The 26,086-nt window shown below is 46.8% G+C and overlaps 2 protein-coding genes across 7 annotated transcripts in view; both read right to left on the bottom strand.

The window, feature by feature from the left end:
* Positions 1 to 522: 522 nt before the first annotated feature.
* Positions 523 to 12,534, bottom strand: ERI1 (exoribonuclease 1). Of its 5 annotated transcripts, none has more exons than XM_076336713.1 (7): positions 12,470 to 12,534; positions 10,021 to 10,196; positions 7,362 to 7,572; positions 5,987 to 6,070; positions 5,223 to 5,332; positions 2,876 to 2,990; positions 523 to 937 (listed from the first exon to the last, which is right to left on the bottom strand). In XM_076336713.1, the coding sequence occupies exons 1-7, from the start codon at positions 12,524 to 12,526 to the stop codon at positions 695 to 697; spliced, it is 996 nt and encodes a 331-aa protein (XP_076192828.1). In that variant the 5' UTR covers positions 12,527 to 12,534; the 3' UTR covers positions 523 to 694. The 5 variants fall into 5 exon arrangements, with proteins under 5 accessions (XP_076192828.1, XP_076192831.1, XP_076192827.1 ...); XM_076336716.1 differs by lacking the exon at positions 12,470 to 12,534 and adding an exon at positions 11,028 to 11,117 and having other exon boundaries at positions 10,021 to 10,191; XM_076336712.1 differs by lacking the exon at positions 12,470 to 12,534 and adding an exon at positions 11,028 to 11,117.
* Positions 12,535 to 12,711: 177 nt separating this feature from the next.
* MFHAS1 (multifunctional ROCO family signaling regulator 1) overlaps positions 12,712 to 26,086 on the bottom strand; it is a 37,949-nt gene continuing 24,574 nt past the window's right edge. The window contains exons 2-4 of one of the 2 annotated variants that reach the window (XR_012995184.1): positions 18,386 to 18,512; positions 16,469 to 16,899; positions 12,712 to 14,928 (exon numbers count right to left, since the gene is read on the bottom strand). Coding sequence is in view for 1 of the 2 variants with exons in the window: in XM_076336711.1 (XP_076192826.1) it covers positions 16,896 to 16,899; positions 18,386 to 18,512 (131 nt within the window). In the remaining variant the exon portion in view is untranslated. Of the gene's footprint in view, positions 14,929 to 16,467; positions 16,900 to 18,385; positions 18,513 to 26,086 lie in introns of those variants that run through there. The other variant, XM_076336711.1, reaches the window with a different exon arrangement.

Raw genomic sequence — 26,086 nt, forward strand, 5'->3', positions numbered from 1 at the left:
AAAAATTCTATCATACTACATTAACGGAATTTTTATTCAATACACAGCTCTTCTATTTGATGCAGAAGCAGACAAACATACCTCAAAGAAAAAAAACCAAAACAAACACCAGAGTACTTCTCTACCGCTTTAGAATTGATGAACATGCTCCCATTTCTCCTAGACAAAAAAAAAAAAAAAAAAAATTACCAGCAGGAACTCTTAGAAGAGTGCCTTATCAGGAAAGGCCAGCCCGACCACTCGCTATTTCAGTTCTTCCAGCAATGTCTTATTTGTGTGCAATGAGCAATCAGACGCTAGATATCATTAGCGTATGGCATAGTGAATAAATACTACCCACAGGCTGGGGTGGAACAGCAGTGCACAGGCCCAATTGATCTTTGCATGTATTTAAATTACATGTTCTTAAAAGCTTAACACTCTGCCTGGATTCCGCATATCAACCTTACTGCTAGGAAAGTTGCAAGCAACAACAACAACAAAAAAATCCTCTGTATAAAAAAAAAATGCTGTAACACAGGCTTCAAAGAGCAAAGAGCTTCCACACTCCTCTTTATTTCAACAGAGACAATTAGTTAAGGTGCTTTCAGATTCTGCATTGCAGACAGGTTGGCAGAGGTGGCCATTTAATAAGCTCTTAACAGTCTTTAGCGGGTATCTGAGAGCGGTTCCTGAGGCAGAAGCCCCGAAACTGCTAGTTTCTGTAGCGGGGCATCTGTGGAGCAGGGGCTCCCTCTAAGGGGGCTGAGGAGGAGACTGTCATAAGCTGTCCAGCATGCATTCTCTCATTCACCCGAAGTTCACAGCCATCCTGCAGCATCCTTATAGCTATCCTTGCAATGTTTTTAGAGTCGTCAAGTCCACTGTGAGGTCTCCCATCGTAATTCATGCCCAGCTTTTCAAGCATGATTGTCAGCTTGGTCTGGTTCCTAGGAACCTGATGGAGAAAGTGAACCACATTCAAGAATTAGGTTCTGTACCAAGTCTTTTTAATCCAACACAATGCAGTAGAAACATGCAGATTTTAAGTCTACTTAAATCACATACTACTTTCATGTTGCCTTTTGTCAGATTTAACTAGTGATTTAACTTCAAAGAACCTTGGTGAGACAGACACTCTCATTTTCACAGAGGAGACATAGTCAACAGGAGCTTGTCTAGACTCAGGATAATCTCAAGAGCCTCTCACCACTACCAGCACCAGCTCAAGATGTGCCAGTGCTGGCAACGGTGGAAGCCATGGCCTAGCTAGGTTTAACAAGCTCTATAAAAAAGGAATTACCACCCAAAGTGGCATTGCAGAGGGAATCAGGTTATGGTTTTCCTTTTAAATGCTAAGCGATTAAAGAAACACCAGGCTCCTGATTCTCACTGACATCAAGCTTCTGAATGCCTCCAAACACCACAGAAAGAGATCAGTGACACCTATAGCAGCCAATGTTTATGTGGATGACCAACAGCATGAACAGACAAGGAAGCTTAATTGACTTAACCATGCAAAGTGCTACACCAGCAAAACCCGCTTGTCCTCTCTTGATTAACTACTAAATATACTTTTGTGCTTTGAAAAGGTCAAAGAAAAACAAAAAGATAACTTTAAAGGAAAACTTCAGTTTGCTCTCTTGGTCGTGGTGGTTGGGGTGGGGGAACACAGGACATGGCAAGTTCCAGGATATCGCACCATACAACTGGATTTAATAGCTAGGCAAAATGGTGACAACATAGTTGCCAAAACCTGGCAATAGCAACTCCAATAATAACACCCAGGGCAGGGGAGACATACCTGCAGGTTGTGGGATATTCCATGGGAAAGTTACAATACATTCCTTGTCATTAATTTTATCAATTACTATTACTTAACAACAGATTCAATAGCAGCACAGAATAGCTAAACAGAAGCACTGAACAACTATAAATGCTACAACTGTTTGCATTTATTTAAAAAAAAAAAATCACAAAAAGTAAAAAGAAACTGATTCGTTCTAAGTTACAATCTTCATTGCCTTTGATGAAAAACACTCACTGCTCAACAGACAAGGAAAAAGGAAGGTATATTTAAGTTAAAGCTGACAGGACTAACAAGACCCTTCCATGTTCTCACGTTTCCAACAGAAACGGTCATGCAGAGAAGGCACAATAACAGAGGGAGAAATGGAGTAACCCTGTAATATTTGCTCAGCACAAAGTAAAGCTCTTCTCTTATTAAATGTTAACCTCTTTTTTCTAGATGTTACACTTATTATGAAAAAGCCCTTCAAGAGAAGATGGTCAGCTAGGCTGAAATCGCATTCAAACAAATGGTTTAGTGTAGACTGACTAGGAATTTGCTAGAATCTCCAATAACCTATTTTACGGTAATCTGACCATGAAAGAAAGCAGCAATAGGGTCCAGCACTGAACTTGGTATTACTTTTCTCTTGACAATTTGATCCAACTGTAGATAGGTCCTAATCTTTCTCTGTTCCCATTACACTGTCAAAAGTGGAGATATCTGAGGGTAGTGGTGCAAATTAGTTTTGTAGTGTATTACATGAAAACAGGAAAAAATAACTGAAAAATCAATACAGAGTCTTTTCAGCTGAACTACTTCAAGACACAGTTGATCTAAGAGCACCAGTATGACATTTTTAGACAATCCTTCATGGAGCATCTCCTCATTCTTAAAAACAAGATTAAAATCAAAATGCAGACGACTATATGATCTTCAATTAGTAAAGTGAGATCTGGGCATGAAGCACATTTGAAAATCAGGCCCCAGGCAACTAGTTTAAGTACTATAATTTTATACTACACAAGTAACGATGACAAGCACAACAGGCCATTCTAGACTTTTAAACCAAATTTTCCTGCAAGAGAAACAACAATCTGTACAAACCTTATAGAAGTTCCCATATGATTTGCGAATATTGATCCACTTTTTGGCAAAAGAAGGGTATTTGATATGGCTAATGCGGCACTGGATGTTCAAAAATTTACTCATATCCCAAGATCTTAAAAAGTCAAAAGAGAAAACAGAAAAACATTAGTAATATATAATTCAGATGCCCTGCGTTCTACATATTGCACAGCTGTAGCACTAACAGCTGTCTTGTCTTTGTTGGTCAGTAGAAGGAAAACAGTTTAGGAAAAGCTCTTTGCTATAATCATGGTAAAGAATTTTTTAATATGAATTTGTTAATTGTGGGGAAAACAAGTAATGACACGAGCAAGATTTTCACTAGGATGGTTTCAGGTCCAGGATGGTTAAAACAAAAAATAGCACGCCAACTTCTCCACCTACTACATCTACTCCAAAAACTGCCAATAAACTACACACTTACACAGCCCTTGGGGAAGCAAGTGACACCTTAAATTTTCCTGATTACTTGGGTATGCGTGCATCTCTCTACTCAATGTAGGTTATTGAAACAAAACTGCACTTAGTTTTAGGAGAACCAGACCTTTATGGAAAGAAGATGAAACTATAACCCTATGCACTTCTGGCCTGCCTTCCTGAAGGGAACCATCCCAACAAGTCTGTAAGCTTCAAGCTAAAATAAAGCCTTTTTTTCCCCCCTCTCTTGCAGCTGTCTACACAATCTCACCTATATGACAGATTTCACTGCAGCCATTTTCCTTGAGGAATTTCACTGAGGGGATTCCCCTGGAGGGGAATGCCAGACACATTCTAGGCCCAGTAACATAACCAGTCTTGCACCAGTTTTGCTTTAGCATTTTCTTTTTTTAATTCACTGTTGCTTCCAAAGATAGAAACCTAATCATAGGTAAAAAATTAGCCAAATAGCAGTATTTACCACTGTTCCTTAAATGGATTAAAGTTAGAATGACATTATTTTAACTCCTTATTTTTAAGGTGTACACGGATCTAAACCGTACACCTCAAGTCTTGTGTGACAGCTTTTAAATGGCTTCACTGTTCACACTGGACACAACCACATTTTAGTGATACAGGTTCTTCACCAGAAAAGACTGATTTATAGTCATTGTCCAAATCTTCAGGAATTTTGAGAAAAAAGTCTCATGGCCAAAAAAATTTTCCCGCTTGGTAAACTGGATTAGTTAAAAAAGGTTTTGTTATGTATCCATTCATCTCCTACAATACATTATTTTTCAAACCACTCATATTACAGACTATTTATCTGTGTTTTACTTGACAGAAGTGTTAGGAAGTCATACTAAGATCCCCCGTGCTCTTTTTTCATAAACTCGTTTTGTTTCGGGGTTCATCTCCCTTTGGTTTGACACAGTCATTGTAACAGAGTGGCACAGGATTGCCTTTTTAATCCAGCACAGCAGAAGACTTACTCCAGGCAAACAACACGCGTAGCGACATGAAAATGCATCATTCAACTCAACACGGCTAATGTTAAAAACTCTCTGTGCTACTTAAATCCCTCATTCCAAGAGAAGGAGGAAAGCAGGCATGTTAACAGAATAGTAATGTTTCACAACTAAAAAGCAAGCATCACCTACGGAAAAATCCCCTGGCCAGTGCTATAAAAGATAAGGCTCAAACAGTGTCTTTCATTCTACAACAAAGCTAAGATCACAAGAACAATGTTGCATCTGAGATATATCTAGATCTCAAGATCTGTTCACTTTGCAGTCGTTAGGGGACTTGATTTTCCACACAGACCTTGTGAGAGAGCAAGTTCAGGGACTAGTCAATCCCTCACACACAAAGCTTGTCAGAGCTGGGACCCACCAGAGCCACAGCCCTCTAAGCCAAAGCAGAGAGCTTTCCATGCTAGCCGTTTCTCCCTGTTCGATAAACAGCATAATCCATTATTGCTTTCTGGCGAAGTATGCAGGACGTATTGACGGTAACGCTAACACACACAGGACACAACACAACCACCACACATCTCTGAAACCTCGGATTCAGGAGAGCATGGGAGTTGCTTAGAACTGAAATTGCACAATGTTATTTTCAGATATTATGTGCTATATGAAAACAGAGAATTACAACAACAAAAAAGGATAAAGAGTCTGTTCAGCATCATTTAGTTGCATGCAGAAAGCTAGGAAAGAAACAGTGCCATCTAATGGATTTAAGCTTCATTTCAAATTGTTTAGTTCAGCTGTTCTGATTTTCCCGAAAACTAAAATTATAATAAAATGGCAAAATGGCAGTGTCATGATCCACCTTTAACAATACACTCACAAAGATTAAACACCGTTTTGCAGGTTTAGATCATGCTGAAGGTTACATAAGGACATACCCATCTGTCAACATGGAATAGCTATACTTTGTTCCCAGTTCTCGCTGTCTCATCCACTCTATGACATTCTGCAGGACTTGAGGAAATGCATCAGCTTTATCAACAATGTCCTAAGAGAACAAAAAAAACAAAAGTGAGGAACATTTTTTCAGAAAAAAACCAGCATGAAGTGTAAGAATTATATTGGTATATAGGCACTCGCTAAATCACTCGCTAAATTGGCTTCACAAAAGTCTTCACAAACAGATTACACATTAAAATAAGCAGACAATTGGACAGATTTTTCTAAGCTGAAGAAAAGCACCACAAAAGCACCACTAAAAGAGCCAACCTCCAAATGGCATCTATAAAAGGTAACAAGGTTAGACAGCTGTTGAACCTGGATTAAAACCTTGGAGCTTGTTTCCCAGGCTCCTGCTCAAGCCACTTGATCACAAGCCATTGCCACTGTAAGACTCTAAACCCTTTAGAATAAAAATCTTAGAAGAGGAACTGATGCAATTCACAAGGTGCTTTCGTCTGCTAAAGATTAAGTTTCTACACATGGATTACAAAGTGAGTGCTTTTCCCTACAGCTCCGTACAAACACCTAAATGACCAACTTAGTGAAATCAATTCTGTGATAATTGGGACGGGGAAAAAACAAGGATTAAGAGAATAAGCCTTACAGAAAAATTACCATGAAAGATTACCAGTCCGAAAACATCAACACCACATCTCTCTTTTTTCATATTTTTTCCTGAATAAACAAAAGTGTGAATTACCTGGGTGATTCCTGTCAGACTGATGCAGAAGTTTGAAAGCTTGGGATTAATTTCTGGCTTCACGTATTGCTGAAAGGTATCCTCCTGTAATAAGAGAATCAAACACTCAGCCGCAGCACACTACGTAGCAACTTCTTTGGCTTGCCCATAGCTGAAAGGCGATAGCGGCTACCTGCCCTGCTTGAGGCAAAAAGGAGCGTGCACCTCCCCAGCCAATATGAGCACCGTGACTGGCCCTCGTGAGACTCCCAATGGGACGGATGGATGGCTTTCCAACTGGAACACGTCTTTCCTCTCAGCCAGTAGGCACCAAAGAGCAAGGATGGGGATGTAAGAGGGGAGAAGGACAGACTGCAATAAAGGGGAGGATTTGGGAAAAGGAGAGCACGAGTAAGGAAAAAAGAAGTGAGAGGCATGAGCAAAGCAAAGTTTTTTAGGCGGTATCTCTAAAGGCTCACCTGTAGTTCAAGGAAGGCAACGGCCACACATCTCAGAGGCTGCATGCCAGTCATACACCTCTGAATGCCAGCCAGTCGGAGATAAACACAATGACCTCACTCTGGGAAACTGAGCAGTACAAGAGTGAAGACTACATGCAAGTTTCATGGAAAAAATAAAGCCCCAAATCCCTGCTGCTATACAAAACCTTTTGGACAGAGGAAAAAACCACACTGTTTCCTACTATTCTAAAGGTGATAAAACAATCTTTGTCATCTGCACAATCCTCTCTCTGCAGTTAGTCATACACGCAGCTACACTGTAATGTAGCATCACAGTGGCTACTGGAAAGCCTCCTCCTCTTAGAAGTTTTTGATAAATGAACCGTTAGTCAGAGGAGCGTGCACTTCTCCATTTCACTGAGTCACTCAGTTTCAGTTAGACAGCAAGTAGTTTTTCCTAAAAGAAAGCTGTACTGGAACAGAGCACTTGAGGCTGCCAAATGCCTAGGAAGTAAGTTTAAAATCAGGTTACACAGCTGTCAATCTGTCAGGTACATTGTAGAAATAGTCTAGCCCCCCAGGAAGCAGAGTTCACTCAACCCCGCTTTCTAGACCTCTGCATTAGTCACTTCTAGATTGCCTCACACAGGACCACAGAATTTGCTAATTCTTGTTTATGATGAATCCCTTGAGTCCTAGAAATAGCTTTGTGGATCTGTAGAGGGAGTCAACAGCAGGAGCATGATCTATTCCAGATGCTTTAAGAATAGAAAGTTTTGTTTGTATGTAAGAGGAACAGAGGATAGGTCTTTATGAAAAAAAAAAAAGCTATTTTTAATGAAGTTCAGTATCTACCTAAAAACTAATCTAGACTTTCTGAAGCAAAGAAGTTACACTGAAGAACAGCATACCGACACAGTAATTAGATCACTTACTATTTCCAGGGTACGTGTGTTCAGTAAGACAATAGGAAACTCAATTATTTCATGTATGAATTCAGGTGGGTTTCCTTCTTCACATGTTGCTTCAAAGTCAACAACACAGATGTAGTCATAGTAGCTGTCTCCATTAATGGGTTCCTTCTGCATCAGCTTCTGTTTCTTATAATAGTTTTTCAGTCTCTTTTTCAGCACATCTTTCACTCCTCTAAAGAGATAAGGATAGCGACAAAGATCACACTCGCATTTAATTAATTATTTCACCATTGTAGAACTGAAGCTATATTTAACATTTAAATGTTCAGCATTTATTAAGCTCATTTTGAACACCAGAACTTATGAAGTCTGAATTCAACTTTATCATACAGTTAATGCTCCATCATCTGGGATAATGCAGAGGCTGCGATATGCCCCCCCCCGACAACTAGAACATCTAGATCATATCAGTATTTGGGGACAGGCTAGGAAGCACAGTGCAGAGACACTGCAGTCACCTCCAGTTCAGCAAGTCTCAGTAGCCGAAGCCTTTGCAGATTGTTACTAGATGACCTCTGGTCCTGGAAGCAGTACTGCTTCACCTGTACTTCCCTGTGCCCTCTGCCTGAAGCGACTGATACCTGAGGTATTTCTGCATCAGTGGCACAGATAATGCAGAACCCAGCTAAAATGCCCACATTTTAAGTTTGTCTCAATTTAAATTTAAAATTGAGCTTGAGTAACTCAAAGTAAAGTACTCAAGATTTCTGTTGTCAGAAAAGCTTCCTGGTCAAGATCCTGCTTTTCAGGAGGTTTGTGGCCAACACATAAATTCACAGTGGCAAATGATTAAAGTTACTTACCACGTCTTTTCAATACAAACATTATAATATGCAAGTGCAGGTGCCAGAACTGCCTCATACCAGAGCAGAGCTGAATGAACAAGGATAACTTACTCTTCGAAGGAAGTTATTTTTAAAATTACACATTGCAAATGAAATCACAGAAGCCGTTTGTAAGCAAGTGGTATTATCAGAAAAGCAGCCCACTGATCCACAAGTTAAAACTAGAATCAGACTACTAAACCTGCATTTGAGAACATCAGCCTCTTCTGCAAACGCAGATAACTCTTCTTCCACTCTGGTTTATTAATCTAATTTAATTCAATGACCAGTTCATTCAAAGTTGAAACAGTATGGGAGCTGATGGAAGAGAAAATTACCTTTTTCTTCATCAAACCTTTGAAAGAAGTTGAAAGAGGAGATGATCTGCTATCAAAATAACCCCAAGGGAAAGGATAGTGTGTGACAATCTGCTCAATTCATTACATTAGAGGTGATGCACTATTTGTTTCAGGTAAGACATATTCTGACCAACTTAATTGAATATATTGACAAAAGAAGTCTAGCTTAGCTAAAAGAGAAGTTTAAAACTTTCTGCATTTACAACTGAATAAAAAACACAAATAGAAAATTAATAACCTAGGAGGAAACCACAAACACATAATTTACTATTTGAATTCTGCTTTTTTATTTTTAAATCAGAGTAACTGCTGAATAGCTGTACAAATCTAACCTGTTTTACTAAAATAGTTAGTTTAGTTTACTAGTTAGTTTAGTTAGTTTACTAAAACTAAAACTCCTGAGGAGCCAAATTCATTTAACCAAAGGAGGAATTAAAAAAAACCACGCAGCCAGAACATCTGCAGACAGATGGGGTGGAGGTGGCAGGCTGCACTTCCCACCCACACCATTTTTTTTCTCTTATCTTTTTTTTCCTTTTATTCTTTTCAAATGAGTCTCTGTTCCTTCCATTTTTTTCTCTGAACATCCTCTCCACTACAGTCGCCTTCTTCACTAGAAAGCTAGACTTCTCCTTTCAGACTCCATCTTACCTTTCAAATTCCCTCTTCCTCCAAAGCAGTAGCTTCTCACTTTGCTAAATCACCACCACCACCGCTGCTTCCTCATAACTGTTGCCAACAGAAACAATACACTTTGTTTTTCACAGCTGACCACCTTCTCAACATCTCAAATTTGTCTGGCCACAGCAATTTTAAAGGGTCTTGCAGGTCATTTCTGATAGAGCAGGAACAACTCTCTTACATACCTAGCCTTTTCCTCCTCCTCCTCAATTAGCACAAATCCAGTTTATAGTACATTCACCTATTCACATTATTCTATCTCATCTATTCAGATTAGCAAACTCTCCATCTAAAGGTACCTGTCCTCTGCATTGATTAAATTCCGAGCCCTATCACCACAGAGGTTCTAGCCAATATCAGATCTGTACTGGGTACAGTAAATAAAAATACATATGTTCTGAAGTGAGTTTCTATACACTGAAGGTCTGCAACACCACCTGAGAACTCTTGCAGTTCTTCAGACCTATCTTTCCCCCTTGACCAAAAACATGATGAGAAGTAACCTACAGCTACATATTCTTTTGTTTCTTTGCGTTACCAGTTGAGACAGCGCACATTTCTGATAACACATTAAGCAGTATCACATGCAGTAATCCTACAACAAAAGCTGCATCAAGACTGCACATAAAAAAACCCCAGCGTTTGGTGGTATGTCTGCTTTTTACTTTGTGGTGTGTTTTTAAACTTCAAAATAATCATCCCTTATGGCTCTACTGCTCTCAAAGATAAATCAAAAGGTTTACAAATCAGCCTAACCTGGTTTCAAGCTTGAACTCTGCAAGTTTACTTCTGAGCTCATCTCTGGTCATTCTGTTGATATAACCATTGGTTATAGCAATTTCTTTGTAAACTGGATCACTGAAGTCATTCGAACTGGCAGTTGAGTTTTTCCCATTAGTTTCTTGATCACTGATCCTACAATGCTGCCTACCCTAGAAGAAAGAGAAATCAGAAGGTCATTTAAGAAGGCCAAGAAGCTAGAGCATTAAAATTTACAGTTTTGACACCAAAACATCACACCGTTTCACTCATAATCAAACCGAGTGAACTAGCCTACAGATGGGTAAGAAAATCCATACTGATGCCTGCTGTGAAACACCATTTTCCTTCTCACTTTCATAAAAATCAACAGACAGAATAAAGGGATACTAACGCACGTGTCTGAAGTCATGCCAAAGACTAGCTCTAAGGGACAAAACCTGAACGCGTGTCCCAGTTTCAACAGAAGTTAGTTCTCTGGTATGAGCTGGCAAAACCTTGACTGGCAGGAAGAGATTTCTCTCGGTACCTTAATTAACCAGAATCTACACTAACTGAGACATACGGACAGATGACCAATACCGTGCAAAATAAACAAAAAAATAAATTAAGAGGAAAAGCTAAAGGCACTTTGACTCTAAGCAGTTAGTCTCAGCCTTTGTGAGCAGAGCACACGGGGGGGCCGGCCTCCCCCAGGGCGCAGACGGAAGGGCCCGTGGCACCGGCGGCGCCCCCTCGGTAACGCGGCACTCGGCCCGCCAGGGCAGGCCGCGCCGGGCCCGGCCGCGGCGGCCTGGCCCCGGGAACCACCGCGGGCCGGGGCGAAGCGAGGCCTGAGGAAGGCGAGCAGCACGGCCGCCGTGGGGGCGCCGCGGCGCGGCCTTTGCGCATGCGCGGGGGGCAGCGGCGGGCCGGGGGCGCTGGCGCATGCCCGGCGCGGCCAGCACCGCCCGCCCGGCCCCGGCGGGGCCGCCTGGCGCCTCCCGCCGCCCCAGCGCACTCACCGGCGGGCAGGCGGCGAGGGCGGGCGGCGGCGGCGCCTCGTTGGGGGCAGCCTGCGGGCGGTTCTCCTTCTGCTCCTCCATGGCGGCGGCGGAGACGGCGGCCCGTCGGGGGGCGGGGAGAGCGCGGGGCCCGCCCCTGGGCGGTGGGGCGGCCCCGCCGCCGCCTCACGCCGCCGCCTCCCCTCTCGCCGGGCCCCCGCGGGCGCTGTGCTTCGTGAGACCCCAACAGCTGCTCGGCCCCGGCTCCCGCCTACCCCGTCGGGGATAAAAAAATGGTCGTGGGCACGTGCCACGCGTGCCCGGCCTGCCTCACCCCCTGCCTGTCCCGGCGGGCTCAAAGGCAGCCCTGGGTCTCGCCAGCCCTGGGTCCCGCTCCTCTGCGGCAGCACCTCTGCCTTCGTGCTCCTGCCATCGGCCCTCCTGAGCTTTTGCTGAGTAGCCTCCTGGTTTTGGGGTCACAGCAGCTTTCTGGAAGCTCTGGCCATGTTATGGGAAAAACACACTGGACAGACACCTCATTTGTGCTTCCATGTTCCTCTCCTGACTGCACACGGCATCCTGAACACGGATCTGGGACACCCATGGGGTGTGGGTGGCCAGATCCCGGCCACCAGAGCGATTCAGCTGGCCCGCATCCCCTCCCTGCCCAGGGAAGTTGCCTCGTGCTCTTTCCCATATCCCTTAATCCGCAAACAAGTGGGGTGGGGTGGATGGCACCAGACATGTGTGAGCCCTCCGGGTCTTCTCGGCAGGGAGGTGAAGGCAAAGGGAGCAGACCTCTCTGTCCATCATGGGTCAGTTAATTTTCTGCTGGTGCTTCCCACAGCCCTGGAGCGCAGTCTAGGCACATCCTTGATTTCCCTTCTGTTCCTTGGCGATGGAGGCCGACGCATACATGTCACCCACCTGACTGATGCAAGCACCCCAACACCTCCACATCTACCAGCCCCTAAAGAGCCTGGCATCTCCTCTGCCCTGCTGCGGCTGGGGCCCAGCCACCCGCCCACAGTCTCACCTCCTGTCTCGCTCTGGCATGCCAGCATCTTGTTGCAGATACTGCCATCCTGTCCCCTAGACCTGCTGCGCAGCATGGCTGCGTTCGTTGGGGTTGCCATGGAGGTCTGTCTTGTCTTCTCTTCCAGATGAGGGTGGTGATGGAAGTGGGGTCACACACAGCTGCTCGGGGCTGTGTGGGAGGGGACTCACTCCCTACTTTGAATTCACCCTCCTGGCACTCCCACTAACGCCCATATTGGCAAGCAGAGGGCCATCTGCCTTATTGCTCTTGCCTCTGAACAACATGGCACTTGAGCATGGTTTGCAAGGAACCAAGCTTTACAAGAAAGCAAACAACATGGTACCAATGAGAACTGCGAGCTGGCCTCACAAACCCACAAAACACCCTAAACACCGTAGGGAAAAAGCTGTTCCCCAGAAATCACCTGCTTTGCTGGAGTGGGAAATGGTTCACAGATGTTAATCCAAACAAGGGGCTCCATGCTCAGATTCATTCAATGCCAAATCTCTTGATGATTTTGTGAGTCATTTGCTAACAGTGCTCCTAAAAGCTCTGGCTCCTGGATTCAGAAAACTCCAGATCTACGATTAGGCGCAGACCCTTCCAGAGGCAGGGCCCAAGGAGGCACTGGAACAGGAAAAACAAATCAAACAGCCAGGCCTCTCCTTGAGATCGAGATCACTTTTATTTTCAGTCGTTTTGGCGAGGATGTGTGGGCGAATGTGGGTGTGGTGCATGTATGTCTGGGCATGCATGTGTGTGTGCGCAGAGTCCTGCCCAGTGATGTAGATTATATGAATACCTGCAATTACAGTCCATGAACTGAGCCATGAAGCGCGTGATGAGTGCTACACTGAGGCCCGCTTGCTTGCCTCTTCTTGTGCTTACTGCAGTGCAGCATCTCCACCTCCCCGCACTGCCGTTCCAAGGATGCCAACCCAAGATCCTATCCAAAGGGCACGGGAGGAGCTGAGCTCTGGGATCTGGCTCTGCAGGAGCGAGCCGGTGGGTTTCCACCTCACTTAGTGAGTTCCTAAAGACCATTTGCAGTTCCCTTTAATACAACCGTATCTGTCTCATCACAGTGAGGAGCCCCTACTGCTCTGACAAATTTTAACCACCTCAGAGGTACAAAGGGGAAGGGAACAGGGACCCCATGTAAGCTCTGGTGCTACAGCACAGCCAAGTGCATCTTGGATTCCTGGGAAAGCAGCACCCAAATGCACTATTGAGTTTTCACAGCCACCGTGGAACTGTAGCATGGGGGATGCTGCAAGGGAGATGACCTGTGCTTCCGCAGCCCCCAGTCTCTTCCATCTGATTTGAGAGACCACAAGGCAGGTTAAATCCCAATCTGGTCTCTATTTCTGTTTAACTTCAAAGCTGAATCCCCCAAGCTCAGAGCAGAGACAGAATGCAGAAAGAATAGCATTGCCACGAAAGGAGACTAGTCAAACGCATCCTGGCCTTGTGGCAGTTGGAAACAATCTTATTTCTCTGACCTTTTTGCCTTTAGTCCAGTTAAAGCAGAGGTGTTCCATCACCCAGGACCCTCTGCAGTTGCCAGAGGCCTCCAAGTACCCCTGCAAGCCCTAAGATGAGCTAGATGTGCAGCATCACCGTTCGGGCTCCCTCTCACTCTGCCTCAACAGATTTGTGTGCTGCTTAGGGACATGTAATTTCTCACGTGTTACACAGACCCAGCAGAAGGCAAAGCTATCCTGGGAGTTTCGCTTGGACGGATGCAGGTTTGAATCCCAGGTTTTGCTTCAGAGCATAACACAAGGTACTCCAGGACACGTTCCAGGTGCTTAAAGACCTGCAGTGCAAAGCAACTCGCCAGCTCTGCTTCCAAACCTGTCTGCACCAGTTTCAGTAGGAAATCAACTGGTCAACAAGCAAGGGGTCTGCAAACCAATAAGCAAAACCAGCGCAGTCCTCTCGAGTGAAGTAGGCATCTAGTACCAGGAGCTTCTCCTCCTATTCCAAATGGGTTAAATTCACTGTCAGCTCCATGGGGAGACAATTGATGCCCCAGTCCTTTCTGCCCTCTTCATACACTTTCAGTAAAGGCTGCAGGGTGCTCCGCAGAGGCCTTAGTCATTTCTAACAGTTCAGTAACTCTCCAAGCAGGGACAAGAACAGGAATATAATACATGCTCTGAACTCAGGTATCTCTGCTCTTAGGGCACTGCCTTCAAGCCCTCTTTCCTTGTGGCTTGACTCATGAAAAATGACAGATCCTTCAAAAATATGGGGCCCTCATCCCTGGGGCTCAGGGATGTTAAGTGGGGTCTAACAGGCAGGAGCTCAGTAAAGGGACACAGTGTGCAGAGGACTCCAGGATGCATCCTTAAAAGAGAGCGACAGCAAAATCAAAAGAACTATCAGCCACTTGGCTTGGTTCTCCTGCACAGATCTCCCCCCTGGCAGTCGCAAAGCGGAGACGTTTTTGAACTGCATAGAAAATTAAATGGCTTTTGCATATTAAAAAAATACAGATGAAAACACAGTTACACCAGTTACTAAACAGTGGGCGGATGAGCGATCACCATTTCATATTAAATAGACCCAACTAGACTGATCTCCACACTGCCACACTCCCAGCATTACGGCTTCAGTGCACACAGCATACTGAGTGCCCGCAAAGGCCAGGTAATGCCGTGCTCCTGCTGAGGTGGCATGCCCTGGCAGGAGGGCTGCGGTCCCAAGGAGCAGGCTGTAAGACGTCTGCTCTGTCCTCTCACTCCTTCAATGCTCACGCATTCCAGACCAGATGGGCACACTGGGAAACAGGCCTCCGGCTGGAAAAGGATTCCAGTTTGTGGTTTCTTTACAACGTGGTTTCCACGCAACGTCACAGCAACAATCGCTAGTTTCTTCCTATGGAGAACAGAAAGAGAGAGGTGAATAGCAGCAAAGAGAGGAGGAGGCGGCCACCCAGCACGGGAGGTGACAGTAGGGAATGTTCTAACTTAAGTTCTGGCTATACCAGGGCCCTTCATGTCTCATGGGCAGCAAGACTCAGGACAAGGGAGTTTCCTAGCACTATTCCTGACACCATTCAAAGATCTCACCTCCCTTTCACTCCCTCCAGACACCACAGGAAATTTCTAGTCCCCAATTTATCTACAGCAATACAGAAGCACAATCAATTAATGCTTCTCACTGCCACAAGAAAGGTTCAAATGTCCACTGCCAGAGGCGGCAGGTCAACATATCAAATCTGAACCCAAGCTCTCTCCCCAGCTAGAATGATACCCTGAAGAGATGCAAAGCTGACTGAGCTGCCAGCTATTATTTGGCAGCTTTTACCCCTGAAGGGAGGCACAATGGCTTGATTTCTTCCACCTGGCCCCTGCAATTCCTCACTAGAGTGGATTCTGCCCTGCATTTCCCAGTGTTAAGTTCCCTGCACACAAGGCTAGTATTTGAAGGACCAGAAGCCAGGGGAACGTCACCTGTGCAACAGCAGCAGGTCCCAGCAGGATGCATGTCTCTGTCTTGCACTGGTTGCGGGCCTGGCCAGCCCGCATCCTGGTGGGGACTGCCTGCTGACCAGCATCGCACATCCCAGGTCTGGGGGAAAGGGCCTCTGCCCCATGCCTGCCATCACAGCCCCAAGGGTTAAGAGCTGTACATTACCACAAGCATTTTAAGTCCCTCATCTCTCAGACCTCCGCCAGCATCTGATGAAGGGATCCTGGCTCTGGAAATGCCTGCCTCCTATTTGATTTATGCTCAATCAAATATCTGCATGGAGCAGGACTCATACAGTCCAGTTATCAGGGCTCAGCTGTAGAGCACAAACTGACAGCAGCATCTTAGAAGTCCTCAAAACCACCTAGTCAGGAGAGAAACCAGCACTGTGGTGCCAGTGCTCAGCCTGCCCTTTCCCACATCTGGCCCAGGGGAGAATGGCTGCCCATGAAGCACGGCTGCCAGGGCCAGCACAAGGGGATCAGGGCCAGTTTGTACAACACAGCCACACACTGCTTCACTAGATCTCAGCTCAAAGATGCCTGGGTGGCTTTGCTAGGAGGAGGACCCAGATCTAGGTTTCTGCTGCTCTAGTGGCCACAGTGCATGGAGAGTACTGCAATGGCAACTGCAGAGCATCCAGACGTGGCAGACCATGAGCTGTTGGGGGCTAGTGATAAGGAATGGCAGGTGCCGGGGGCACACTGACTGCCCTTCTTCCATCCCTGTGTGATTACAACACATCCTTACTGCTTCACGGCACAGCGTATGTGAATGCACAAGGCTGGAAACATTTCCAAGCCTGCTTCTCCCACTCTGCCGGCTACCACCCAAGCCTGCTGTGTGGGACACAGCCAACTGTTTTGCAGTGGAGCAATCTTAAAGGCTTGACAGCATCAACCCCCTCCCCAGCAAAGCATTGGCCAACGGCCACAAAACTCACTTGTCCAGGAACAAATCCAGGGAATCCCGCTACAGCTCATTTCAAGAGACTTTCCTCCAAGCAGGTCTGAATTAAATGGTACCAAGAACGTTTTTACATTCATCATGAGATCCAAATGGGTTTTCAACACGCGATCAATGGGTCCACAGAATCCTATCCCCAGTGCTTCCCCTCTGGCCAGTGGCCCTGCCATCTGCAGCAATCGTTTTGCTTCATGCCTTGTTGTTGTCCACAACCTCCAGGTGACTGCATCCACTCCAGCCACAAGGCCCCCACCTGGGAGCTGCCCCCGCCCCACAGCATTTCAGAGTCCAAAGTCCCATCGATCCCTGTCAGCATGCAACTCCACAACTGGAGAGATGGGAGCACTGCAGAGCATCAGCCATGTTCTGCCCGGTGGAAAACCTTTGGCACCAGCACTGACGATTTATCTGGAAGAGGAAAGGATAAAGAAAAAGTAATGTAGCACGAGCAGCAGGGTTCATAGTGCTTGTGGTAAGTAACGTAAGACACACAATTTTCTCTAGGATTCTAAATAGGGAGGGTGAGGTCTTTAAAAGTAACACAGGCGTTTTTGAGAACACAAGTTTCCTGCCAGCAGAGTGACTGTGAAACTGGGACACAGTTGTTAGATGCTGGAGGACAGGAGGACAAGTGCACTGGCATAGCCTGACAGCACAGTACAACAAAAATTGCAGCCTCAGGTTAGAAATGTGCTGTGCCAAGTACACACAAAGGAGGACCAAATGAATAGACAGTCGTGACCTGTGGCTCAGTATCAGGGCAGCTAACTTTGTTTCCTGCCCCAGGTGGGCACTTCACCTTCACACACAGCTCAACAGCTACCCATCACCAAAGCTATTCTCCAGCAGGATGAACATATTTTGGTGGGAGGGTACTGAACAGAGAGAACAGCATCCAAAGCTACTTTCAGATACTGAAGTGAAAGTAATAGGCATCCACATGCACCACAGCAGCAGCCACCAGCAAGACACTCGGCTTGCTCCTCTAAGCTCCCTGCCAAATTCCCTTGTGCCACTCCAAGGAGAGCAGGCCATGGCTGTGTTTCTGTTCTGCAAGAAAACCTATGCATCAAAAAGCCAAGGCACTGCCCGTTTCTGTGAGTGTTGTTCCACATTTGTTCCCACCACAACACAGCTCTGTTTTCCAAGCACATCCCCACTCTGTGGAGTAAAGGACATGTAGGCTATTGATACACAAGAGGGCAGGGCTTCTGTCTGGAGGGCCCTCACCAAGTTGGAGGACTGGGCCAACAACAGTGCTGTGAAATTCAACACGGACAAGTGCATAGCCCTACACCCAGAACAGGACAACCCCATGCTCCTCCACAGCCTAGGGTCCAGCTGGCTCGGGATGTGGTAGAGAACACATTGAACACAAGCCAGCAGTGCATCTTTGTGGCAATGAAAGCCAAGCTGTAATAAGGGAGACTCAGATGGGACAGAAGGAAAAAAGTTCTGCCCCAGGAGAACAGCGTAATTCTAGAGTCCAGAGAGGTGGTTGCACCTCCATTCTTGGCAGTCATCAGTCCTTGCCTATACAAGGTCCCAAGCAACCTGACCTGGCTGTGAGGGTGGCCCTGCTTGGGCAGGGGGTGGACAGAGACCTCCCGAGGTCCCGTCCTACCTAAACCTGGCCATGATTGTATAATCTCCTGATCTGTCCTGCCCGTTATGTGTGTCTTGCATCTGCCACAACACAGCTCAGGAAACACCTCAACCCATTTTACTGTACCTCTTATCCTTTGAGCGGGCTGTCTATATCCACAAATAATTAGAACTGCCCCCAGACTGTGGGGCTGCTACCTTCCAGAAAAAATGCTTAGTGAAGGTATGCTTTATGTAGGCTTTCTGGTGCCTACTGACAGGGGAATGGGGGTCTGCTTTAAGGTCTCACTTGGAACAAGGGCTGACCACAGTAGGAGTGGGGGGGTAAACCAAGGCAACATTAACTCGCTCGCTGCCGTTCTTGGGACAGATGATCTCCGTCAGTCCCTCTGGTCTCGGCTGACTCAGCAGTTCTCCTGTGAATAAGGGAAAAGAATGAAAACATTTAAGCATCAGCAGGGCAGTTTTTCCAATTTTTGCTTTTAGCATGCCTTTCGCCTCCCCCTCACCAAGTAAATGTCCATGACGGATGCAAGTGAGCACTGTAAGAGGGCTTACTGGTCCTGCAACCCAAGCAGGTCTCATCCGTGTAACCATGGTGAATGTCCTGGTGATTACAGCTTGGAGACATGCTGCTCCACACAAACATATCATCTGCCATCTTTCCTGCCTCTGCTTTGAATCACTGCACACAGACTTGAGAGCTCCTTAGGGATTCATAGCATCTAGATGGAGCTTAATGAGACAGAGGTTTTAGGAGTAGGTGTTTTAATTAGGCTTTGGGGGCAGATGGGATCCAGAAGTTTACCTTCAATCTCCATGGAAGGGAAGAAGCTGACCTGTAGCATCGGCAGGATAATTGGTAGACAGATAGAGAAAGCTACAGATAAAAGCCTTATTATTCACATACTACATGTGAATACTACATGGCTGCATACTACAGCCATTCACACCTACAAAGCTACCCAAAAAGCAGCTGTCTTTCAGTTCAAGCAGAAGGATGCTACAAGGACCCTGCCAAGACCACCTTCTTTGGTATGAACCAGAAAGAAGATGGTTTGAACGTGCAACCCTGCCCATTACAGCTGTCTAGACATTGCTCCAGTACTGCGATTTTTGAGCTGGAGCTACCTAGGAGCTGGAGAGACCCTGCTGTTCTGCGATGGCTGGCCAACCACAGGGTGCCTCTTTTAGCTGCCAGAACAACATTTAGAAACAGGTAAAAATACTTGAGAGGATTCCCTAACGCCCCTCTCCCTGGGCGCTTGCCACAGCTGCCATGGGACTGCTGCTGTGTCCTGTCAGGGTTTGGTGCCACACTATACTCTGCTGAGCATGCAGATCCCAGCTCCCAGCTGTCAGCTCTTCCCTAATGGAGGCAATACCAGCTCTGCGAGTCAGTAGCAGCGGGGGGCTCTCCACCACATGGTATCCCTCTGCTAAATGAGTTGCGTCAGCTCCACTGTTCAAGTGCCAAGTTGGCAGCTCCCCACCGCTGGCACCCTTGCAGCATGTAGTCCAGGGCAAGACACAGGTCAGCACAGCGAGAGGGGAAAGACAGGTGCTGAGATGTGCCCAGCTCTGAGGAACACTTTCCCAACAGCTCGCTCAGAGCAACTCAAGTTTCCTCCTGGCTCCACTCCACACATGACTGGCCCCAGCAGGGCAGATTCCCCAGCCATCAACATGCCATCTCCTCAGCGTAATCCAGCCACAGCTTAGACACCCAATAGCACCAGAAGCACCTCTTGATACCAGTCTGGCAGGTAGGGTCTGCTCTCAAAGGCAATATGGGATGGCAGCATCCATGCCCAGCAAGGGCTCAATTCTTCTGCTGAACATGCCCACATTGGTGCCACACAGTCCTACCCGAGGCAGAGGCACCAGGCCACAACTGGCTTGTGCCAGCTAGATCAGTGACTTCCTTTACAGAGGCAGGCTGCAGTCACAGGTCCACACAAAACTCTCTGTACCCATCAATAAAGCAGCCACTGTGAGCTGTCCCCACTTCCACTAAAACACTCAAGACAGATGGTCCTTGGACTCCCGCATTTTGAAATGCACTTGCAATAAATTCCTCTTCTGTTAAACAAAGAACATCAGAAAAATGTCTCCTTGTGTCTAGCTGCAATTGCCAGGCACTCCAGGAAAACCAAAAAAGAAATCACGCTTCGAAGAAGTACTGCCCAGCCTGTGCAGCAATGGCACAACAGTCAGCTCCATCATGCCTGAAGCCCCCCCAAATGTCGCTTCCCTCCTCTCCTCCTCACACTGTTTCTCTTCTCACTTTCATGAAAAAGCAAATCTAAAACCCCTTGGTTTTTCCAAAGCGAGAACACATCATTTGGTATCGTGAAAGCAGAAGGGAGGGCTTGGCAGGGAACACGCACACACACAGTTCCTCTTGAGAGATACCCTACCTCTGGTACCCGTAATTCCAGTTTGCCCCCATGGTCCGCAATTTGAATTCACATTTGGTTTGAATATCTATCCTCGTCTCACACCCATACTCAAACCTGAAGTGGCAGAGCAGCTTTTAAGCCACGCAGACATGTCTCCCAAAACAGAAGAATCGTGATGGTATTTGCAATTCAAAGTTGAAAGTGCAAGGCAGTGTCCTCAATTATGTGAGCTGTCACAAATTGAAAGCAGCATTGCATCCCATCACGCACGTACGCCACAGGGTTCCGTGTCCCAGGGATTCCCAGGTTTCCAACCCCAGGTTGACTTCCAAACTGCAGTATTGCTAACAGTACTGAAAACACCGGCTCTGAAAGATGAGTCATAAAATCAGTGCACCATTATGCGCTTTAAAAACAGGGCTAATATCCATCAGATCTTAAACCAGAGGAGTGCAGTAAGGCTAGTCTGTCTGCTTGAGCCTTCATTCCCATTTCCATCTCCCCACTTCAGGAATCCTTAGATGGAGATTTCTCAAGCACAGGAGATTGCTGCAGGGTAAAACAGATGCCTGATTTGCAGGCAAACCCCTTCCCACAGCTCTTCAGTCAACCCTCCTTTTCTTTATGGCTTTACCTTCCCCTCTAGATTGCCTCTGGGATAAAGCTCACCTCACTCTGTCCCCAGCCCTATCCACACCTTCTCCAGCCCCACTCCCATTTCCTGCTGACATACACGCTGCTCCCCAGAAGAAAGACTTTTCTCACAGTTACTCCATGAGATACATCACGTACCGAGTGGGCAGAAGGCCACCTGTGCATCCTTCCTATTCCTCCCCCTCCCAGCTAAGGGATGCCCCAATGCCTTCCCACCATAGTGTTCTCGTCCCCTTGTCTTTGCAAACTGCTCATCTTTGCTACACAAACTCATCACAGTACTAAACCAGGCATAACTATCTAAATCATGCTTCATATCACATAAAAGCCAGTGCAAATCCCATTGCTATACACAATCTTCAGAGCTGTAACTAACTAGCATTGAGACACTGCTTGGATGCAACTCTCCAGGCCCAGAATCTCTTGGAGGTCTCAGAAACCTCACATTTCTATTCAGAAATTATTCAAACTGCAGAAGATTAGAAATAAAAGTCTTCAGGGCTGCAGCAGGGTGGGAAAGAGGAGATCAAATGAAGTATTGCACCGATACAAAAGAAAAAGCTAAGTACCTGGCATGGGTGGTGTTTTCTTGGTTTAACTGTTAAGTTTACATGTAGCTGCAGCAGCCCATGTCTGCAGCACTTGTTCTGCCCCTATGTGCAGACTAGCCAGTCTGTATTTTGATTGCACATTCCTTCATGAGCATGTCACAAATTTTACTGGAAACCTCAGTTCGGCCTGCCCCCTCTGAACGGTTGCCCTGTAATAGCACACACACAGACCACGAAGCTTATCCTAGTCTCATCGTGGCCTTCGTTTTAATGTTAACTTCCACAGAAGCCACTAAGGTTTTAACCAAAACTCCAACTACTTAGTCTTAAGGCTAAAGACTAACAGTTGAGTTTTTGAAGAACAATCCCATCTTCCAGGAGACAAATGTGCATTACTAAGATTACTCAGGTGATTTAGGACCATGAGCCCTATTTGCAAAGGCACTTTAATGCTGGGTACTTGCTGACCAAGGCCTGATTTTTAGATGCATCAAAGTTCCAGTTCAGGCGATAGCAGAGGGGCACTCACCAAGCCGGGTTAAAAACACCTGCAAACAGACAGCAGATGCTTTAGAAGATACTCCTTGCTGCCTCTCCATTTACAATGGCACAAATGGTGCAGAGGAGTTGCATGTGTCCCATGACCCACCATCCCGGCGTTTTGGCACAGAAACAGGTCTCCACAACCGGGTAAAATGTGCTGTACAGCAAGCTAATGCTGAGACACAAACCGAGACCCTGTCATGAAGCTACCATGGTCGGTTTTGGCTGCAGCGTAAGCTGGTTTGTAAACTCCCCCAGGCAGATGGGTGCAGTGAGTCATGCTGCCTGCACCATTTAAAAGAAACCTCCTACATGTGGGCAGTCACAGGCAAAGGTAGGAACAAACCTTCAGCCATGCCCAAAGCTCTACCAGAAGGGCCTGTTTCCTCTCAGCATTAGCCAGCTCACCCGAAGCAGATATTTCTGTCAGCAAGATGTTCTTCGCTGCCACTGTTTTATCCCAGAACATACACAGGCACAGCCAACTTTGAGCTGCTTGTGCTGGGTTCCTGGGCCAGGCCAATGCTTGCAGCCCGCCAGGATAACTGCATGTGCCAGACAGAGCTCAACTGTGTATTGCCACTCAGTGCACGAGGAAGACATTTCTGCCACCATATATGTCCAGGAACACAGAAAAACATCGGTGTACGATTTTTGGTCAAGTACAGAGTTAGGCACATTTCTCCTTCCGTCCTTGATTTACTGTGATTTGGGGAGGGATGCCTCCCTCAGAGCCCATGCCAGCAATCAGACCCATGCGTGCTGCAAAACACACTTCACTGACCTTTAGGAAATACCCGTGAAATGCCAGATACCCATGACGAATCAGAGAGGTAGGAGGGAGGCTGACAGCAAGAAAAGCAAGTACTTGCAGGAGCGTTCAGTTACTCCACGCTGGCAGCCAGACAAGCCCAGCTGTAAGCCTACTTGGCTGTCTAACAGAGAGAAGGATTTTTGCACGCAGGGAGGAAAATCCCACCCGGACCATTTGCCTTCACACACTTCCCACTGCCATGGCTGTGCTAAGTAGCACAAGGTTCCCTGTTCATGTGTCAACAACTTGCAGCAAGGGCACAGGAGTGAGAGACTCGACTCTGGCCTGCCATGCCATCTCCTTTCTCTCAGAGCTCCCAGGAGAACACATTTGCACAGTAGCAGCCTGATGGTGTTTCTCACTTTCATGCTGTCATTCCTGCTGTCAGGATCTGGGCTCCACTGGGACAACCAGCAAGCATTGGATGAGCAGGACCTCTCTTCAGTCTGCTTGGGACCTTGAAGATACATCGCCCACGCTTCATGACAGGGGCATGAGACAGCTGAAACCAAGCTGCTCCTACATCCTGCCCTGCCTCAGCACTGTCCCACTCACTCTACCCCATGCCTCAGAGCTGCTCCAACCACATACCCACTGTTTTTTGCAGCCCCACTGCTCATTTTATCTCCTACCCCAAAACCCTTCTCACTCTTCCTCCTTGCTGAAGACCTTCAGACACCAACCACTGCAAGTGGGGTTGGCAAGAGATAGACTTTAAATCTTAGCCTCAACTGCTTTTCTGTCAAGCCTCCTTTGACTAATCCTTCCTCATGACATCTCTCTGCACAGCAGCCAGCAGTCATGCCTTCAGAAAAGTAGAGAACAAAACACTTCAACACTGCCTGTGTACCAAAAGCACGTGTCCCATGCTTGGTTTCCAAGAGTAGTCAGAAAGCAGGGCTCACGAGAGCCCCAGAACACCTCTCTACTTCACATGCAATCCTACCCCCTTTCATCCATACAACTGCAAAGAGATCGGGGTTGGAAAAGCTACAGCTTCTCTGCCTGGCTGTTAGTTGTTTTGAGGTTCAACAGCTGGAGCACTTACACAATTAGATCAAACCTGTCACAGAGGCAGGATGAGTTGAATGGCCACGTGCACAGGTTTCCCCCTCTGCTGTAAGCATGGGCAACGTCCTCACACACTGGGACTTTGCAGCCAGCTCTACAGTAGATGAGAAATCTGCTGGCAGTCTTGGCAGAAGCAGGGGGAAGGAGATGGTGTCTCACACCAAGCCTGCTTCTACTCCACACCATTTAAATCTTGTCTTCACCACTCTCTGCTTGGATGAAATGAATGAGTTGCTTCCTGCAAATGTTGCTGTGCACGACGCATAAGCTTATTCTCAACCACTGTGCACAGAAAATACTGCTGTATTGGTATGAATTTTTAATACGCTCCTCACAGCAGTGCCTGCATGTCACACACAAAAATATTCCCCAGGAAGTTAGAACGCTGCACTTCCCTTGGTTTATTTCTGGAGTCCTGAGCGACCTTATCTACCTGGCCTGCTTGGAGCAGGGGACTGGATAGAGACCTCCAAGTTAGGACTTCATTTTTTTTCTCACTGGAGGCTATGCTCCTGGCTGCAAACACAACTAAAATAAAGAAACTGAAAGCAGAGACATCACAAAAGGGAGCAGAGCAGGGTGAAATCCACATTACAAACAGAAAGTTTCATGAGCCTCACATTGCAGTCCCAGTTAAAGGAGCTTAAAACTAGCAAACAAAAAAAAACAACAAAAATCCCAGCCTGTGAAAGTGCCCCAGTGAGAGAGACCACTGTGGAAGAAACCAACAGAGAAGAAAACTGTTGGTAAGCACCGATCACAACAGCAGGCTGGTGAGCAGCGCCACCCATCGGGTACAGCACAAGCTCAGGAACAAATCAGCCTGGGATTAAATGTAGTCAAAAAGGAAAGGGAAGGCTTGAACAAAAAGCAAAGCTTGCTCTGGAAGTGCAGAGTGGGACAGGTGGCCAGTCACAAGGCAAAGGACCAACCTGCAGAGATGAGTCCCCAAGACCAGAAGCTGAGAGCACAGAGAAAAGGATGTGGAGAGCAAGGAAGAGGGTTAGACCTTTCCAAAATTTGCAAAAGGAACTGATGGCAATTTGCCATTTCTCCTTTGAAGTATTCAAGACCAAAAATGTCAGCAGTGACACCTGCCTCAAACATAGAGTAGTCTCCTGTGGGTGGTCAGCTCCACTCCAGGGCATCACAACTGCCAGAGGGGCAGGCTGAGCCTTGGGGCTGCTGGCTGACCCAAGCACTAGACAGCTTTCCAGCTCTTGCATTCACAGCACCAGCTGCCTCTCGAGCCAGCACCTCATCTCTAGGCCTCACAGCTCTGGCTGTGGACATGTATTTAGCTCACCTTGAGTATTTCACCCAGCTGGCTGCATAGGAAAATGTTTTTCCAAGGCTCTTAATTCATGCCAGATGACAGAAACTTGAAACAACCTCCGTGGTGGATCTCTGGAAACAGGCAGGAGTGCTTTTCAGCTTGGAGCTGACAAATCTAGGTCAAGCTTCAGGGCCTAGAGTCGCTGTTCCCCAGGCCAGGAATCTCAGACCCGCTGCAGAAGCCACACTCTGCTCAGCTCAAGCCCAAGCATCTTTCCCCACTGCAGCTGAGATCACCCTGCACTTTACCTCCTACCCAAGCAGCTACCAGACTAATCACCCTGGTGGGAAGCCAGGGGCCGTGCCAAAGGGTAAGGTGCTCTGCAAGGCCTGCCCAGGAGACACAGGGAGACAGATGCTGTACCTGGCAATCACTACCTCTAATTTTAGCCACTCAGGGAAGGGGAGAAGTCACACAAACACCAGCTCCAGACTGGAAGGCTTAAGGGGGTTAAATACCCTCCTCCTTCCCCAAGTCATGACAGGGTCAGCTAGCTCTTAACCCCTCGCTGTCACAGTAGAAGAGGACATTGACATACCTCAGCAGTTGCAAAAGGTCTGGGGAAGCCTTTGGCACTGGACTGAGCGTATCTCTGGGCGGAGAACTTGAGTGGAAAGCA

Source organism: Aptenodytes patagonicus, chromosome 4 (assembly GCF_965638725.1).
Source record: "Aptenodytes patagonicus chromosome 4, bAptPat1.pri.cur, whole genome shotgun sequence".
NCBI classification, from domain to species: Eukaryota; Metazoa; Chordata; class Aves; order Sphenisciformes; family Spheniscidae; genus Aptenodytes; species Aptenodytes patagonicus.